We start from the raw sequence: 18,597 nt of genomic DNA on the forward strand, positions 1-18,597 counted from the left end.
TAACTTACGATGCCTAAAAAATGGTTTCTGTCTTTTCTTTTCATATATAAGCCTAAAACAGTTTAATTGCCCACAATAATGCCAGAGACCTCACCAATCTGACTCAACAGATGCTGTGTGTACCTCTGTGCATTCTCAACCCAACAAATTTACACAAATATTTATACAGGCAAGGCAGTGGTGGCATAAGCCTTTAATTGAAGTACTCGGGAAGAAGACGCAGTGGGATCTCTGTGAGTTCGAGGGCAGCCTGGTCTACACACTGAGTTCCAGGGTAGTCAGAGCTATTACACGGAGAAACCCTGTCTTGAAAAACAAAAGCAAACAAACAAACAAAATGTGTATACAGATAGACAATTACCATCACTTTTACTTCCTCCACTCCCATAAATCTGTTGTATATGGTTGAAAAACACATTAAGACTATCATTTCATTCACTAAAGCAGCAGCAGGCCTAATGAGGCATACGCAACATCATGATGTAATGTCAGACTATAAGAGGCATCCAAAATGCCATCAGTGTCTGAAAGATAGCTGGGCAGTCAACATTCCTTTATTATTGTGGTTGTCCAAGCAGATCCATGAGCAGCAAGAAGTAAACCCCAAAGTTGGGGATGACTCAATGACAACATCCCTGGTGAATCAGTAATTTACCAAATATGCCTGCTCAAAATGTCAAAGCACGTATCTCAAGGGCTGCGGTCCTATGTACTAAACACACTGCTGCCTTCCTAAAACATGACCCACAAACCACAGGATGCAATAGAAAAGTGTATCTTGAGCCCTGTCCATGAGAGGTTACCAAGGGAACTGACAGTAAAATAGCTCCATGTTTTACTATTTACAGATCACCCATACTTTGTTTTACTGGACCTTTATAATTTCACATGTAACATAGTCACAATGTGCCTGGCAGATATAAACAATGAAAGCATTACTGATGAAGAAACTGTAAGTAAGTAGTAAATAATCCTTCCTAAAAATGAGTTTTCCTGTAAATCATTAATTTGATTCCTTGCATGGATCAAAAACAAAGCAGTATACAATGCCCTAAGGTTTCATGGACATTTTTATGCATCTGAGAAGTAATTGAAACACTTAAAAATAATAGAACCAGCTGGACAAGGTGGTTACATAAACATAATCCCAAGGATTATCATGGTTTTTGTTTATTTGTTTGTTTTCGAGTCAGGGTTTCTCTGTTTACAGTCCTGGGTATAAACCAGACTGGCCTCAAACTCACAGAGATCTAATATTGTGACTTTGAGGCCAGCCTGGGCACAGAGAAAGAGTGTGTGTGCTCTATGTGGATACATGTGTGAAGGCCTGAGGACATCTGGTGTCATTCTTCAGTCACTGTTCACTTTTCTTTTTCTTTCTTTTTTTTGGAGACAAGGTCTCTCTGGAGTCTGGAACTCATCAAGGAGGTTAGGATGACCTAGTGGGGAGCCCTACTACTGGCTCCAAAGATCCACTGTGTCAACCTCCCCAGACTTGGGATGTCAGCATTTGGGACTCAAATTCACACCCTAAGCTACCTCTCCCAGACCAAAAATCTTGTCTTTAAATGAATAAATAACCTAAATAACCTATGGAGAGAGCTACTTGATAACCAACCATATAAAAACACAAAGTGAAATTTATATTTGTCATTCTTGGACAATTTACAGCAGTGTACAATGCCCCAATGTCCTTCCATAAGCCTCACTATATTTTCTGGATTTTTGTTTTGTTTTGGTTTTTAGAGACAGGGTTACTCTGTAGCTTTGGGGCCTATCCTGAAACTAGCTCTTGGAGACCAGGCTGCTCTCAAACTCACAGAGATCCGCCTGCCTCTGCCTCCCCCAGTGCTGATTAAAGGCATGTGCCACCACTGCCCAGCTCCTCACCATGTTTTCTAATACTATTTGACAGCTCAAGGCTAAAAATTCCTTTAGGTTCATCAGCATCAGTTTCTTAACAGAATTATAAGTGAGAGATACATAAGTATCTTTATTATATATATATGAGAAATTTATATATACTAACTTCAGTATATATATAGCATATATATAGTCACAGTATATTCATGTTTCAAAGTAATGTAAAGTCTTCTGTTTAAAAAATTTTTTGGCTACTCCCTATCAAGTCCTGAGATATATAAATGATTAATAGAAAATGGTATCTGTCATCAAGTAACTAACAGTATTTGAATTCAATTACATTACAATTTAGTAACATATTTCCAAATGAATTACATCCATCTTTTAATAACACAGCAGGGGCACGGAACTTAGCCCAATATATCTTCATTAGACTAGTCTCTTGACCTCAGTCTCAAAGAATAACCTATTTTTCAAGTTTAGGGAAGCATTAAACTGTTGAGCCTATGCAGGAACACTCCATGTTCTTAAATATGAGCTTTGAAGATGAAGAAGGCATCTATGAAATAAATAACTATGGAGAACCTGCTATGAAACACTAGCAAAGATTTAAGTATATACCTTGAATTCTATAAACGCTTTCAACTATTATCTCTCTTAACCTTCACAACCCTCTGAATTAGGAATAACCTTACAATTGATGGAAGAGGAAAGGATAGGCCAGATACTATTACAGAGATGTAAAGGAAAAGGAAAACAGAATTGGAATCCAACACATACAGAGAGAGCAAAGCTTAAATGTGACCTCAAAGTCCTCTAGCCTGCTGCCTCTCTTAGTGAGGGCTGTAGGGGGAGCTATTGAAAGCTTTTTAAACTAGAGTGATTGATTCACTGTTCAGAAACACTGCTCTAGCCATGGGGAAGCTAGAGAATCTAAAGGTAAATCTAGAAGGGGAAAGCGGCCTGTGGTAAAAATAGGTGAGAAGTGATGTCAGCATGTATTATGGCATTAAGGACAAGACAGAGTAAAGGGGTTGTTTAGGCGGTAAAACTATGAGTTCTTAGTAACTAGAAAGAAGGAAAGGCTCAGCTATGTGCACACATGTAATCCCAGGACTGGGGAGGTTCAGGCAGGAGTATCTTAACCACCAGGCCAGCCTAGGCTGAATGGTGCAACCTCCTCTCACTGGTTCAGAAGTAAAGGTTTTTAGCACTCTTAAGTGGAAGCCTAACCTTGCTAGGGGGACCAGATGACACCTGACTACAGCTGTCAAAGGAGCAATGGGTTTCATCAGTAGGTAGCAAGTGCAAAAAAAGAAACAAACCTTCCCTAAAACCAAGAGTCAAATCTAAACTTACGTCCTAGTAGTCAGAAAATATTCTTGAAAGCATATGACAAAGCATCAAAAAATGTAGGCCAAATATAAAAGTTGTCATTACTATTAACAGACCTGGCTAAGAGTACAGGGAAAACATTCTTTACTATCTTTTAAAAAGTATTACTACATGCAGAAATCAATAAAGGCATCCCATGATTTTACACTGTGTCATTACACTTCAGTTTAATAGAGCTTCAATCTCTTACACAAGCTTATTTTGCTTGACCCTCTCCCTCTAAATTTTTAAGAAAGATCTATCTTTTATACAAACTATAATACATGGTTGGGTTTCTTTTCATTCTACTGTCACTCCTATAACTTGCCAAGAACTTAGTTCATAACCTCCTACTTGACTTCCTATAAAATATGACCTACTCACATCAGCCCATTTCAATAACAGTTCCTAGATCTTAAGCACACTGTTCCTCCAAAGGGGTTCTGAAAACCCCAGGGTGCATCTCTGCAGATGTGGCAAGTTATTCCATTCCCATTCTAGAGTTAGGAAACTGGCAGAGGAAATAGAATAACTTGGAAATAATCACAAAGTCAGATGCCAAAAATAACAACTTTTAGTCAATCCATGAGAAAATACTGCCCCTAGCTGAAATAACATGAATGTAGTATTGGGAGGAAGCAAAATGCAAAATAAAGCTTTCAAGCCAAGTTTTATTTCTAAAAATGAAGTGAACCTCAGAATTAATAACATCTAAGAACTTTAAAACATAATCATTTTCTTCTAATGCCTTACTCATCCATGATACCAAGGGTTATCTAATGAATTACATCTGGCAATAGCAGTATACCCTTTGTTTTTTATCTTATCCATTTAAGAAATAGGAGAAATCTGAGAGTATATGACAAGAAGTAACTTTTACATAAATTTAACTGTGACTGCTCTAGAAGTGTGCAATAAATCTAAAAAATACGACAAACCAGTCTCAGTTTCCCTACAAACATTGGGGATAATAAATTTAAAGCTAAAATTGTCAATACTCAGAAAGTTTTCCGGCCACAGTCCATCCCGTATATTTCCAAATATACTGTTGTCTAAGATAAGGCACTGTCTTTTATTTAATTAAAATTCTTAAATGATCACTTCTCTCAGCCTTTTGGCTAAGATAAAGTCTCCCATGCTTAGAAACCATACAACTCAATTGTAAAACTCACTTTATGGTGTCTTAATGTGATCACTCTTTTTCTGAGACAGGGTTTCTCTGGAGCCTGGCGCCTGTCCTGGAACTAGCTCTTGTAGACAGGCTGGCCTCGAACTCCCAGAGATCTGCCTGCCTCTGCACAATTCAAAGCAAACTACATTCCATTATTACAAAGCATTTACACTGTGCTTTTTAGGTCAGAACCAGTGTGCGCCTGATTTTAACCTCAGAAGTTATGTTCTAAGTAGGAGACAAATGAAAATTCTCACAAGAAAACTTCATGTATCATTCATTAAAAAAAAAAAATTTCCCCTGAAAAAAATTCAGCCTACTAATTCTAATCACCACGTTTTTAAAAAGTGCCAACATTTTCCAAAGTGCCAACATTCCTTAGACCTCATCTTCTACAACCTCATCAACAGCCCTTGTGTACAACTTTAAAGAGATGAAGCTGCCTATGACTCTATGGGCAATGTATCTTCTAAACGTAGTGATCCAACTAGCAGGAAAAAATTCCTGAACAATACATTCAGTATTAACAACCCTGATACATTAATCTTAGCACAATAATTCAGGCCATTAGTATACAATAACCTACACCACACCCCCTAGTCATCACCCCAAGCTTCACATCACCGTAACAATAAGAGCTGAAAATAACTTAAAGCTCCTGTAACAGAAGGAAGTACCTTTAAGGTAACCAAACTAAAAGCTATCACTGTCTTTTGACTGCCTGTAATTAATGTATTCCACAAAGATCCTAAAAGCAGTCAGTATTCATCAAACCAAAACTGCCCTCTGCTCTCCGGCACCTGATCCCAAGGTGCCACACATTCAGAAGTAAAAAAATCACGAACTGCAAATTCAAACAATCATAAATGGTAAACTCTAATTTAAATTAAGAGGCAAACCATTTACCAAAAGCGAGATGTCTCTTCCTTATAAAGGAGTAAGAAAACAATTAAACTGTAGATCCAGATTCCGGGGGTGGAGTGTGTGGGGGGGGGGAATACAATTCTCCACCCCAACATTCACAAGTTTTCAACATCAAAATTCACTCACCTCCTACTCACACCAAATGAATATCCACTGTGAATATTTGAACTATTCTCGAACACCGACAGGAGAAGAAAAAAAAGGAATACCTCTGCGCCTACTTCTAACAGTCTTACAATATACCCTTCATCAATCCTCGGGTAACCCAAGTGCAACGCTACCACAGATGCCCTTGGCCTGAGCCAGCAGAAGCAATAATGAAAGGCAATAACCATCAGGAATCTAGCTCTTTTTCCAGCACTACTGTTACCAAGCAAAACAATCACGGGTCCAGAACGATGGCAAAGAAAATCGGAGTCGTTTTAATCCCAGGAGAACAGCGCACGGGGGAGAGAAGGAGGGAGCGTGGGGGTGGTGTTGGGGTGATCCCGAAAGAAAGGGGTGCGAAGCAAAGGAGGGGCGCGGAGGAGCAAACTTAAGTTATTCCCCAAGCATCTACCAGACTCCAACAACAAAAGCAAACCGTAGAGTCTGTGCGCACTTAGAAGCACCAGATGGAGTCCCCGGGGCTGAGACAGTTCAACAGACACAGTGGGCAGTGGATAAATCAAGCAAGCAGTGACGCGAGAGGAAGGGGATGCTAGGCGAGTGAGCCACTAGATAGGGGAGACAAAGCCTCTGGGGGTGACTAAGGACCAAACAGAAAAAGGTGAGAAGGGATACAGAAGAGAAAGACAATGGAAGAAAGAGGGGCAGGAATCTGGTGCCTCGGCTGTGGCAGGTCACCCGGCTCCGGAGGAGAGGGAGACAACAAAGGGGCACGGGAGGAAGGACAGTGAAGTGGAGACGCAGCCGGGATGCGGGGAGCGCAGCGGCTCCCACCGAGCGCCTAAGGCGGCGGAACAAAGGGCCGGGGGCAGAGTCGCGGGGGGCAGCGCGCGGAGACAAAGCGCCCGGGCTCCGGGGACAGCGACGGAGCGGACAGGCGACACGGGCCGCCGGGAACAAAGCTGCGCTGGCTCCCCGGCCAGGCCCGCCGAGGGGGCGCGCGGCGGGCACGGCGCCCACCGCCCCGCGCGCCGACCGCACTCCGCCCGCAGCCGCCGGCCTCGTCACCGCCCGCCCTCACGCGCCGGAGCCCGCTCCACCGCGGCGCACGGCGAGTCCCGCACCGCCCCGCGACACCGCGTCGCCGCCCGCGCCCCCCATCCCGAGCTGAGGCGCACCGCGCAGCCCGGACCCGCCGCCTGCCGCGGGCAGTCAGACGCCCGCAACTTTCCCGGTTCCCAGCACTCGCTGCCCCCTCAGACTTACCCTGTCACAACAGGCGCCATCTTCCACAAACTCTCGCCAAAACTCCAACCCTCGCGAGATTCCCCCCGCCGCCTTTCCCTGCTCCTCTCCCCCGCCCCTTCCCTCGGCCTCGCTGATCGCTGCCACCCGGCCCCCGCGCCGCCTTTCCCCGCTCGACCGCCGCCGGGAGCCTGCCACCTCGCGCCGCCCGCGGACTAGGGGATCCTGTTCGCAGCCTTCCCTGGAAACCTACCCCGGCGATGGAGCATGCGCAGGCCGCTCCTCTGCGGGCGAGCCCTCCGTGTAGTCCATGGGGAGCGCTCCGGTTATCCGGGTTTTGAGACGCGCCATCGGGGGACGTACGTGGAGACTGAGGAAAACCGGAGGGGATTACTACGGGGACAAGGACTGGAGGGGTCAGGAGGCGGGGCCCCGGGGCCGGGAGGAGGGGTCCTGGGAAAATGTGAGCGTTTCACAGGCCTAGCTGAGACGCCTCCTCAAGTGGGTGTTTTCCAAGTGGCTTCCCGCTCACGGCGGGTTCCCAGCCCTATTCATTCATTCAGCCGTCCATTGGACACCTCCTTTATGCTAATGTCGGCATCAGGTGCCGGAGCGGCGGAGACCGGACCCAGGGACCTGCCAGCAGCTGTCTCCATTCATTTGCCCCTGCGCTCCCCGCACACGTGGGGACGCGGGCATGGTTACAGCGTGACCCGACCCTTGCCCGTGCTTTGCAGACGGAAATCTTCGGGGAGTCAGCTCTGTGGCCCTTGCTGCTTCTCCCCGATGCAATAGGAGGTCAGCCTCGGGCAGAGGCGACACCAGATGCCCACCACGCAGCCACACATCATAGTCCCCGAATGGTTCTCCCCAGAGCCACCGCTCCGAGCCACCCTTCAAGCCCCAGCACTCGGGAGCGAGCTTCCCGCCGAACTCAGGCTGCCTGGCCAGCTCGCGGGAGCTGCGGCGCGTAGGGGACTGCAGAGCAGCCTCCCCGCCGGTGGCCTGACACTGTCCCCCGCGGCGAGCTCGCGACAGCTCCCAGCCAGGTGCAGGCCCGAGCCCCGCCCCTCCCCTACCTGTTGTCCTCCCTCCCCGCTCCCCCTCCCCAACCCCCTCCCGGCCCTTCCCTTTCCTAGAGATTCCCAGCTCCGGGGCTGCCTCCCGCAGGGAGCCACAAAACACGGACAACTGGACTCCGCTGCCCGAAACCCGCTCCGAGGCGCCGCAGGATTGGCGCGGCGCGCGCCTGAGCCACTGCGCATGTGCGCAATGCGGGCAGCCGAGTCTCACGCTACACCTCCTTCCGACCGCCTTCCAGCGCTCGGCTCAGACACAACACTGGCCGTGGGAAATTTCCCAAACCTCGCGAGAACGGGCTCCCCCACACACACCCCTCCCCATCCTCAGGCGGCTCGGGGTGCGCCCTAAATCTCGCGGAGCGGGGGCCCGACAGGTGTCTGTCTCGTGCGGCTCCGGCGCGCGTGCCCGGGCGTGGAAGGCAGGGTCGGGCTGGCCCGTAAGGCGGGGCGGTGGGCGCGTGGCGGGGAGAGGCGGGCGGAGGCCGCCCTGGCACACTCACGCACGCGCCAGGCAGGCTTCCTGTCGCCCTCCCGAGCCTGGTACTTTCCTGAAATGTGCCAGACGCAGTGCCCCCCGCCTCTGAGAGCTGACAGACAGCCCCCGTGTCGGCTTTGAGTCATGCATCTGAGTCACCTAGTCTGGCTTCCACTCCACTTGCTTTACAACAACTTTAGATTCCCTTAACTACTAATGGGTGGTTTTTCTGTACAGTTGTCTTACTGGCTTTGTGAACCGGGCAAGGCTCCGGGAAAACTGAACTTGGCTACGTTGCATGTTTGCATTGTCTTACAAGGACACGATCTGAAATATCTTTCCCTTAGTCTGTTCCTAACGCTTTAAAGGAATCTCTACAAGCAAAGCCAGTTTCTACCGCCCCTCTTCCCCATATGACTTAAAATGCCAGCTTTGTTTCCTTCCGCCTTCTATGCTTTTTGTAGTAAGCATCCCATTTTAGGTACTATTTCATCAGTTACGTTAGTGGCTGCTGTTTTCCATGCACACTTTCTTTCAAGAATATTTATTTGCCCAAGAGGTGTCAGAATATTGTTCAGTTAGTCACTTTTCAAACTGGCACTGTATAGGACTAATGTCTTACTGGCGGGCGTCATAGACCCACAAATATGGACTTGAATTGCGTTTTGACATTTAAAGGACGGCGAGCCCCCAATAGCTAATGTCTCCTGGTTATACTATGGACGGAAAATCAAGCTTTTGAGTTTTGAAGGTTTGTAGGGGTGTGTGATGTGGGTTTGCCTATTTCTTTTGTTGTTCACTTCACGTAAAAAGGAATGTACAGCCTTTTAATATGCTGTGTCAGAGCAAGCCTCATCTAGAGCAGAAGGAAAAGCCTATAAATATGTCCTCTGAGCCATCAACCCAAGGATGTGCAGATGTGGTGAGGTTTGTGACACTAATGCTGGATCTGTGGCCATCAGAGATGCTGGAAAACCCTGTTAGTCATAAACCTAATCTCAACCCATCAGCTCCACCTACAGTGTTTTCCTTTCTCAATAAAGGCAACTCCTTCGCTCTCACTTAAGGGGAGGACCTTGAAATTACTTTTACCTTTTATCGCTCACCCAGAATTGAGTCAGCAAGAAAAATCATGCTAGTTACATCTATTAGTCTATTTTCAAATTGGCAATATGTAAGGAAAGGAAGATAATATTGCTACAGCTTTGGAGGGTGCAGGAGCGTGACGCTAACATCTGCTTGGCTGTGAACAGTCCTCCTTAACAGATGGTGTCACAATAGCAGAAGTATGTGCCTACAGAAGAGGTCACATCGACTGGGAGGCTGGAAACCAAAGACAGAGGACTATTTTTTATTTTAGTAAGGTAACCTTTTTATGTGTGTGGGTGTGCACAAGCCATAGCATACATGTGGAGGTCAGAGGACAACTTGCTGAACCCATTGTCTCCTAGTATGTGGGTACCAGGGATCATTGTTTGGTTGCCAGACTCGATGCCCTAATTACCCAGCTTCATAAAAGTTCAACCACTTCTCAAATTACTACTGGAGACCAAGACTACAAATGAACTTGGGATCCCAGGTGAGCTATGTTCAAAGCACAGTGCTGTATCTTCAAAACAGACCTAGATCCTAACCTTCTCTACCTCCTTAGCTCCTTAGCTAGTGCCGTGCCTCACTCGTGTTTCCCCACCTGGTTTACAGGCTGTCTCCTAAGTGATCCTCCTTTCTTCCATGCGTGCTTCCCTCTGTCTCTTCTCAGTGGGTCATTCCTCATCATCCTCTTAAGGACTCCAGTGGTTTTCCCATTTGACTCTGAGAATTTAGCGTTTGGCTCACTGCCAAATTCTTGTACCTCCTTGACTCCAGCCAGTAGTCTCTTCCTTTACTGAAAGCTCTAGCCTGCTGCCCTCCTTGAAACTCCCGGGGCACATTAAACACCTTCAACTCCAGTCCTGTGCCCTTTCCATGAACTGCAATGCTCTCCCCTTACGCACATAGGAGGAAGAAAGACTCCTTTGAAGTCTTTAGGTAAATGTTGTACCCTGGCCTTTTTTTGGCCACCCTTCACTAGAGTGATTGCCATGGTTCTTGCTTCTCACATTCTTTGTTTTTCTCAAGGCATCACAATCGGAAGCACTACCGATGACACTTGGTGTGTTGTTTATGGTCCAACTCTCCTCATGATAACGACTGTTGGAAATAAGGACTCTGACCACTTCTACTCATCCTTCAAGCCTCAGCTCCTGGAGCATTGCCTGATACTCAGTGTTTGCAGGGGTATGGAGGAGAGATAATGAGTCTCTCACAGGGCAGAGTAGAGATGATTTTAAGTGCTGAAAAGAAGATGCTTTGAAAGGGGGAGGGAAAAAAGCCATTTTGAGGTAGACCAGTAAATGAAACGATACTTAAGAGTTTCCTGCTTTCCATGTGAGCCCCTCAGGAAAGGAAAATGCTGTAAATGGACAATAAAGAAATAGATGTTTTTGTGGGTGGCTTGTGGGATTAAAAATACAGTCTCTATGGAAACTGTTTGGGTATATTTGCACCTATGTGTTAATCATACAACTCTGTGTTGTTTATGCTACAAGTATACTAACCCGTTTGTTAGGCTACTTATATATTACAACACTTCTGATGATAAATACTGGGACTCTCTTCCTGGGTCTAGAAAATAGATTAAGTGAGGCAAACCCAAACTCAGAAAGGCAAATATTGAAATTTTCGTATGTGGCTCCTAGCTTACATTTATATATATGCATATCACTGGGTATAAGTGTGGGCATACAATATGAAATCAGAAAGGAGAAAAGGAGGAGTTGAAGAGGCAGAGGAGGGGCAGGCAGTAAGATACCGGTGACATCAAAGTGGGCGGGTAGTAGGGAAGCGCAAGGTCATGGGGACGGGGAGGCCAGAGGAGGAGAAGAGTTAGCAAAAATAAATTTTATTTGGAATCACCATAATGGAATCCAATATTATCTATCCCAAAGTTAAAAGGTTTTAATTGTAAAGGGGTGGGAAGGGGGCTGGAGAGATGTCTCAGGGCTTAAGAGCACTGGGTCTTCTTCCAGAGGCCCTGGGTTCAATTCCCAATTCTCTCTGTAATTCCATGTATAGAAGATAATGCCCTCTTCTAGCCTCCTCAGACATAAAGCTCATTGGTGCACATACATACATGCAGGCAAATTACCTACACATGTTAAAAAGAAGTTTAGTGTGCATTGCTGAAACTCTAAATGTGGGTTTAGTAGCCTGTGTCATGGAGCAGGTGTGTATAACTGAACAGACTGTACCAGAGATGCCAGGCATGCTGATGCAGTGGCCAACTCCAGCTTGAAAGTGATTCTAACTGGGCGGTGGTAGCACACACCTTTAATCCCAGCACTCAGGAGGCAGAGGCAGGCAAATCTCTGAGTTAGAGGCCAGCCTGGTCTATAGAGTGAGTTCCAGGACATCCAAGGCTACACTGAGAAACCTTGCCTCAAAAAAAGGAAAAAAGAAAAGGAAAAAAGTATTTCCTTCCTTCCTTCCTTCCTTCTTTCCTTCCTTCCTTCCTTCCTTCATTTATTTATTGAGGTTTCTCTGAAGCTTTGGAGCCTGTCCTGGAACTAGCTCTTGTAGACCAGGCTGGCCTCAAACTCACAGAGATCTGCCTGACTCTGCCTCCCGAGTGCTGGGATTAAAGATGTGCACCACCAACACCACCTGGTCTTTTTGTTTTGTTTTATTGGGGGGGGGGGGGGGAAAACAAGGTTTCGCCACGTCTTGGAACTTGCTTTGTAGACCAGGCTGGTCTTGAACTCACAGAGATCCGCCAGCCTCTGCCTCCAAATGCTGCGATTAAATATCTGAAAAAGGTATTTCTAACAAAGTGTGAGAACCACCTCCCCCGCCCCAGAGGTTTTCATTCCAGGAGTGATTGCATATAATTTCTTTTTTTAACCCAATAAATGAAACATTTAAATAAGAAAGGAATGAGTTTGGAAGAGCAAAGGTCCAGTGGGCAGTTGAAACAGGTGTAGCTCACTAACACAGGTCACCTTCAATACTGCTTTTATTCCTCCTCTGTCTCAGTAGGGTGTCACTATGGAGTCCTGGCTGGCTGGAGCTCACTGTGTGAACCAAGCCTCCCCAAGCCTCCTTTTGCCTCCCAACAAGGCTGATGGTGCTTTTAACCTAAAATCAAGTCAAATTAAGATTCCCACATTAATGAACCGTACCCCCAGCACTGAGCTCTGAGCTATAAGCCATTAGAGAATGGGTCTAACCTCCAAGACCTCTCTCTCACCTGTAAAATGTAGGTGATAGTGCCCAATTCACCGAGTTGTTCCGGGGATTCACAGGGTCCCTGTACGTGAGCAATGCCATGAGAGCCAGTCCACGACTGGCATTCTTGCCGAAATCCTTAAGCACATCAAAGTGTCGCGTGAGCATTTCAAAAACCCATTTTAAGATAGCTAACTATCCAGATAAGTGGTAGTTTCTTTCTTTAGCATAGCCCATTCAGAAATGACAGTTGTTTAGTATCATTTCAGAAAGACTCACATGCCTCAAGTAATGGAGAGAAAACCCTTGTAGCCAGGGGGTACTTCTGAGTATATACATAAAACAGGGCATCCAGCTGTCAATCACATGGGATGGCGACAACACGCATAAAAGAAGACTCCCTGGGGCTAGGGGATAGCTCAGTTAGTTTGCCAGACATCATGAGGATCTGAGTTCAATACCACAGTACCCACACACACAGGTAATCCCAGCTGGGAAGGACAGAACAACATGTGTGCTAGTCAGAGTCTAAGGGAATCAGCAAGTTCCACATTCAGAAAGAGACCCTGAGATGGGAAGCAACTGAGGAGGTCAGCTAATGTCAAGCACTGGCTTTCAAGTGTGTGTATATGCGCACACGCACGCACACACACACACACACACACACACACACACACACGTATGTACACATATAGCCTATTTTTCCCTCATCCTTATATCCTTGTGCTTACAGCAGCATCTCTGTTGTGTCCTAGTGTATGTTAATCAGATTCTCAGAAGGTTGAAAGAGCTTGAAAAGATGGTATCAGACTGTGCAGTTCTCTAAGGATCATGAGCTCTAACTCCAAGATTAAAAAAGAATAAGGAAGCCGGGCAGCGGTGGAGCACACCTTTGACCCCAGCACTGAAGGAAGAAGAGGCAGGTGGATCTCTGAGTTCATGGTCAGCCTGGTCTACAGAGTGAGTTCAAGGACAGCCGGGACTACACACAAAAGCCCTGTTTCGGATAAAAGACAACAGTAAGGAGAGCACTGGAAGCGAGTCACAAAATGAACTTGAGAAACAGGCTTCAGGTGAGTCTGAGAAAGGAAAGCAAATGCCCATGCTTTCTTTCAAGTTATGTTTGAGTTTTTACAAGAGTCTTTGACCCTAGCAGTTTGTCTTTTTTGTGAGCCTGGTTTGCATTTTTTTGCACGGCTTATTAAGGTGCAGCTATGCTGGGAGGCCAAGTAGGAAAGCAGGCCTTTTGCTCCAGCTAAGTACAGCATGAATGGATCAAATGTATGTAAAGTGTGTGTACAAATCTCATAATCTGCCAGAGCTTTCAACAGCAAATTAATGGGAAGAAAATGTTTACATGTGTGGTTGATGTGTTTAATATGTGTGTGTGTGTGTGTGTGTGTGTGTGTGTGTGTGTTAGTATCTTGCCATGGGTGTCAGGTCCCCTGGAACTAGAATTACAGACAGTTGTGAGCTGTCAGGTGGGTGCTGAGAATTGCACCTGAATCCTCTGAAAGAGCAGTCACTGCTCTTAACCACTGAGCCATCTCTCCAGCCCCTGTTTTATTCTTTTTGCAATGCTAGTAATATAAAGGCAGTTAACACTAAACAAAAAATAATACCATGGGAATCATAAAATTCCAGTTTCCCATTCATAGAGACATATATTAAAATTCTATAACTTCACAGACTTTCCCTCTTTGTCATGTATCATATATTGCACTAGTTAAGGGATTTGCATTATGTTAGTGTTAAATATCCAGTCTGAAGAAACAGCTGGGGCCAAGGCCTTCACCACTAACCAGCCAGCCCACTGTGGACAGATTCATTTTTTCCTAATCTGCAAACAGGGAACACAGGGTTTGAAATTGTTCATGAACTTACCAGGTCCACAGGAAGCTTCTAACCCTGGGAATTTCTCCACATTCTGTTTCCTGAACCCTTAGATGAGTGTTCTGTGGCATGCATCAAGTTAGATAACGGTAAGCAATTTACTAGAAACAATTGACCTTAGGTAAGGTCATGGCATTTCATTTTTCAGTTGGCACATTTGCTTTTGAAAAGTCGACTCTGGGGCTAGGACATTGGCTTCACAGTTAAGTGCTTGTCGTGACAGTATGAGAATCACAGTTTGGATCCCCCATAAACCCATGCAAATAAATGCCAGGTGGGCCTAGTGGCCCAGCTGTAATTCTAGCTTCTGATGGCAGAGCAAGGGGATCCCCAGAACAAGCTGGCCAGGTGAGCGCTGGGTTTGACGTCCACAAGAAAGATTGTGGAAGAGCAATAGTGGGCGATTCCTGACGTAAACCTGGGGTCTCCACATGCATGTGCAAACACAAACGTGCACAAACACCCCCAACACAAAGACACAATCACTTACACACACAGAAAGAAAGGGTTTTTGAAAGGTTAGCTGTAGTTATAACAATAGATATAATTTTATTATTTTATTATAATAAAAAAACCAAACCTTCCATTTTCTTCTATGGACTGTGTTACTATTAAGCTTCTATCTTGAATATAGGGTGGTCTCTGTCAGTTTCAAGGCAAGCCCACTGGAAAGGTTCAATGCTGGTATATCGTGTAGTGATGGTAAGCATCCACCTGCAGATGTTGTGGCTAACATCTTTGTCCAAAACAGACTGAGTAATAAGCTTAGCTTTGGAAATCATCTATTCAAGCAATGACAAATAGTTCCTCTGAAATTCTCACTGTCAAGCTCAGCTCAGTAACCTATCGCCCCCTCAAACATCACTACCAGAGTTGTGTATTGTCGCCTTCAATAGTTGCTGTTGACATTATGCTAGTTTTAGATATTAACTACTTTAAATTGTCGTGACATCAACATGTAGGGATTTTTAAAAATTATTTTTAGATTTGTTTTCTGTTTTTCAAGACATGGTTACTCGGTATATCCCTGGCATCCTGGAACTCACTCTGTAGACCAGCCTGGCCTCAAACTCAGAGATTTGCGTGCCTTGGCCTTCTGAGGGCTGGGATTAAAGGTGAGTGCCACCTCGACCCCGCTATTTTTAGATTTATTTTTATTTTATGTGCATGGATGTTTTGCCTACATGTATGTGTGTGTACCACGAACATGCCCAGTGCCCATAGGGGAACAAATGCTCTTAACATCTGAGCCCGTCACTCCAGCTTCAACACATAGGGATATTTGTTTGTTTGGTTGGTTGGTTTTGGGTTTTAAGATGGGGTTTCTCTGTGTGGCCCTAGCCATCCTAGAAACTCACTTTGTAGACCAGGCTGGCCTCAAACTCAGAGATCCACCGGCCACTGCCCCCGTTTTGGGAACTAACAGCGTGTGCCACCACACTCGGCTTACAAATAGGGATTTTTTTTTTTTTTAAAAAAAGGAGTTCTTGAAACTTTTGTAAAAACAAAAGACAAAAGAAGAAAAGGAAAAGTCTCTGGTAATTTCCGATTGAACTATGGATAAACCATGAGCACAGACATCCTGGCATATAATAAGCATGTTTGAAAACCTTCAGCTTCTAATGATAAGGGCATTGGAAAATGCATTAGAGAATTGATTTAAAAGAATCATTAAGGATTGTGTTAGGATTTGTAACTGGTATGGTCCTATGTAATTTTTGCTGCTTAAGTGATTCTTTAAATTTTATCATGATTAGCATCCTGTAAAAGGTAAAATAAATTATACCGAAGTGGAAGGAATATTCCACCAGTGGAAAAAACATTTCTCAAGCTCATAACTACAAATTGCCTCCCTTCTAAGTACTTTGGAAAGATTTGGAAATTTATTCATGCTTTTTTTTTCTTCCAGTTTTCCAAACACGTGGCCTAAACTCTACCCTCAGAATTACTTTTGACTTCACTGAGAGTTATAAATTACTGTCTGGGAAAAGCATTTGGCTCCTAGTTTTCAATGTACTCTCAATTTCTCCAGAAATGTTCTTATGAAATGCAAATCTGGTGTTCATCAAGCAGTTATACCTACAGAGAGCATCATATTTTCCTTCAGCAGCAAATCTAAGCCCTTTATTTTTAACTAGCGTAGCTATATCTATATTTGCATGGTACTTTCCAAGTTCCCAAAATAAACAATAATCATAGAATCTAGGCAAAAAGAGTAGGACGTAAAAACCGAAAGATAACTTCTCAAGAACAGGTTACATGCAGAAGTATTTCGTTTTACGCAGTACAGGGTTTCCAAAAGGATGTGTGCCAAACCTGCAACTGTTTTCTGTTCTAAAAGATGCCAGGCAGGGCTGGGCATGTGACTGGGTGGTGGTAGAGTACACGGCTGGTTATGCATGAGGCCCTGGGCTCAATCCCCAACACTGCAGTAAATAATAAATGCATGCTTTGTTATATAATTTGTGAACTTTTATAAGTATCATTGCATCATCATTGTCTGAGGCCTCCTCAAGGACATCAGTCATCACGGTCTATCCTAGGGACAAAACTAGAGTAAGGGGCATTCTTCCTTACACAGATTACTCTCAGAAAATATAACTGATGCTCATTCTACTCTTAGAAGTAGAATCTATGACTCAAAGACAGTCCTTTATTGAGGGACTATAGATATGTGAATCATTTTATTATAAACGAACAGGAATATTATGTGGCTATCTATATACAAAAGAGTGAATCTGGGGGCTGGAGAGACAGCTCAACTGCTCTTGAGGAGGATCAAGTTCGGTTCCCAGCTTTCGTGCTGGCCAACCTATAACCACTTTTAAGTCTAGCTCTAGGGGATTTAAAGCCCTCCTTCAGTCACACACACACACACACACACAGCATTTACAAACATATACACATAAATAAAAATAAGTCTTAAAAATTGGACCCTATGTGAACATAAATTCTCAATCACACACTCATAGAAGAAAGCATTTGGAAACCCTCATTACTCAGGATTAGCGATGGTTTAATAGCTATCATGTGAAAAACATCTAATAATAAAACTGGGCACGATGTTACCCACTTGCAATCCCTGAACTTAGGAGGTAGGGAAAGAGAGAGATCAGGAATTTCAGTCCAACCTGGGCTACATAACACATAGCCAGCCTGTGCTATGTGAGAACCTATCCCCAAAACAAAAGCCAAGCAACAACAATGAACAGCAAAATCCAGATTGGATTTCATCCAAATTAGAATCTTTTATGCTTTGAAGGATGCTCTCAAGACAGGAAAACGGGGACTAGGTAGAAAGCTCGGTGTAATGTGCTTCCTGTGGCAAGCCTGAGACCCAACTCCAGACATGGCCCCCATGTGAAAAGCCAGGAGTCTGTGATTCCAGCCCAGGACTGGGACAATGAAGAACAAGCTGTTTCTGAAGGCTCACTGGCCAGTCAGTCTAGCTGAGAATTAGTAATTAGAACAGTGTTGTCCACAAAGTAAGGTAGAAGCCACACTCATGAGGCTTCATCAGCTTGACTGTTTAAACAAGACATGAACAGGATGGCACCAATATCAGACATGCTAACATGGAGGGGGAAAGCTCATGAGGCCTCAGTCCTCGACCAAGAACTCCAGGGCACTAAGGAATGCCCTGGATTAGCAAGAATAGAGGGGGATAAATAGTCTTCCCTAGGTAAGAGCCTTCTAGTTGGCGATTTAATACCAAGTGGTCAGCTCTGAAATCATATCCCTATAAATATATAGACTGAACCAGGCGGTGATGGAGCACACATTCAATCCCAGTACACAGGAGGCAGAAGCAGGTAGATCTTTGTGAGTTCGAGGTTAGTCCAGTCTATAGAGAGAGTTCCTGGACAAGCTCCAAAGCTACAGAAAAACCCTGTCTCAAAGAGAGAGAGAGAAAGAGAGAGAGAGAGAGAGAATCTTAGATTTATAGTATGCCAAAATAATACCGGTGTTATTTACTCAATTTTTACTCTAAGAACTATACCAGCACAAAATAAATGTGTCAACATTTTTAGTTACACATTAAGAAAGAAAAAGGAGGAGCAAGATTGAAGAAAACACGTGACACTCTCTGGTCTTCACACACCAGTGCACCCACACATATGCATATACTACACACAAAATAAAAATAAATAGAAAGTGAAAACACAAACCATTCATTTGATATGAGCCTAGTATAGAAA

The 18,597-nt window shown here is 44.7% G+C and overlaps 1 protein-coding gene and 1 long non-coding RNA gene across 4 annotated transcripts in view; one reads left to right on the forward strand and one right to left on the reverse strand.

Annotated features, from left to right (window-relative positions):
* Rbpj (recombination signal binding protein for immunoglobulin kappa J region) overlaps positions 1-18,597 on the reverse strand; it is a 193,938-nt gene that overhangs the window by 63,213 nt on the left and 112,128 nt on the right. The window contains exon 1 of one of the 3 annotated variants that reach the window (XM_048414784.3): positions 6,939-7,078. The exons of 1 other annotated variant lie outside the window; for it this stretch is intronic. In XM_048414784.3, the coding sequence (XP_048270741.1) occupies positions 6,939-7,036 (98 nt within the window). In that variant the 5' untranslated portion in view covers positions 7,037-7,078. Of the gene's footprint in view, positions 1-6,706; positions 6,823-6,938; positions 7,079-18,597 lie in introns of those variants that run through there. One more of the 3 variants, XM_085691896.2, reaches the window with a different exon arrangement.
* LOC148121168 (uncharacterized) lies at positions 7,204-10,773 on the forward strand. The gene is made up of 2 exons (XR_015738577.1): positions 7,204-10,270; positions 10,361-10,773. It is a non-coding gene; the product is annotated as an uncharacterized LOC148121168 (long non-coding RNA).

Source organism: Myodes glareolus, chromosome 8 (genome assembly GCF_982192425.1).
Source record: "Myodes glareolus chromosome 8, mMyoGla1.1, whole genome shotgun sequence".
Lineage (NCBI taxonomy): Eukaryota > Metazoa > Chordata > Mammalia > Rodentia > Cricetidae > Myodes > Myodes glareolus.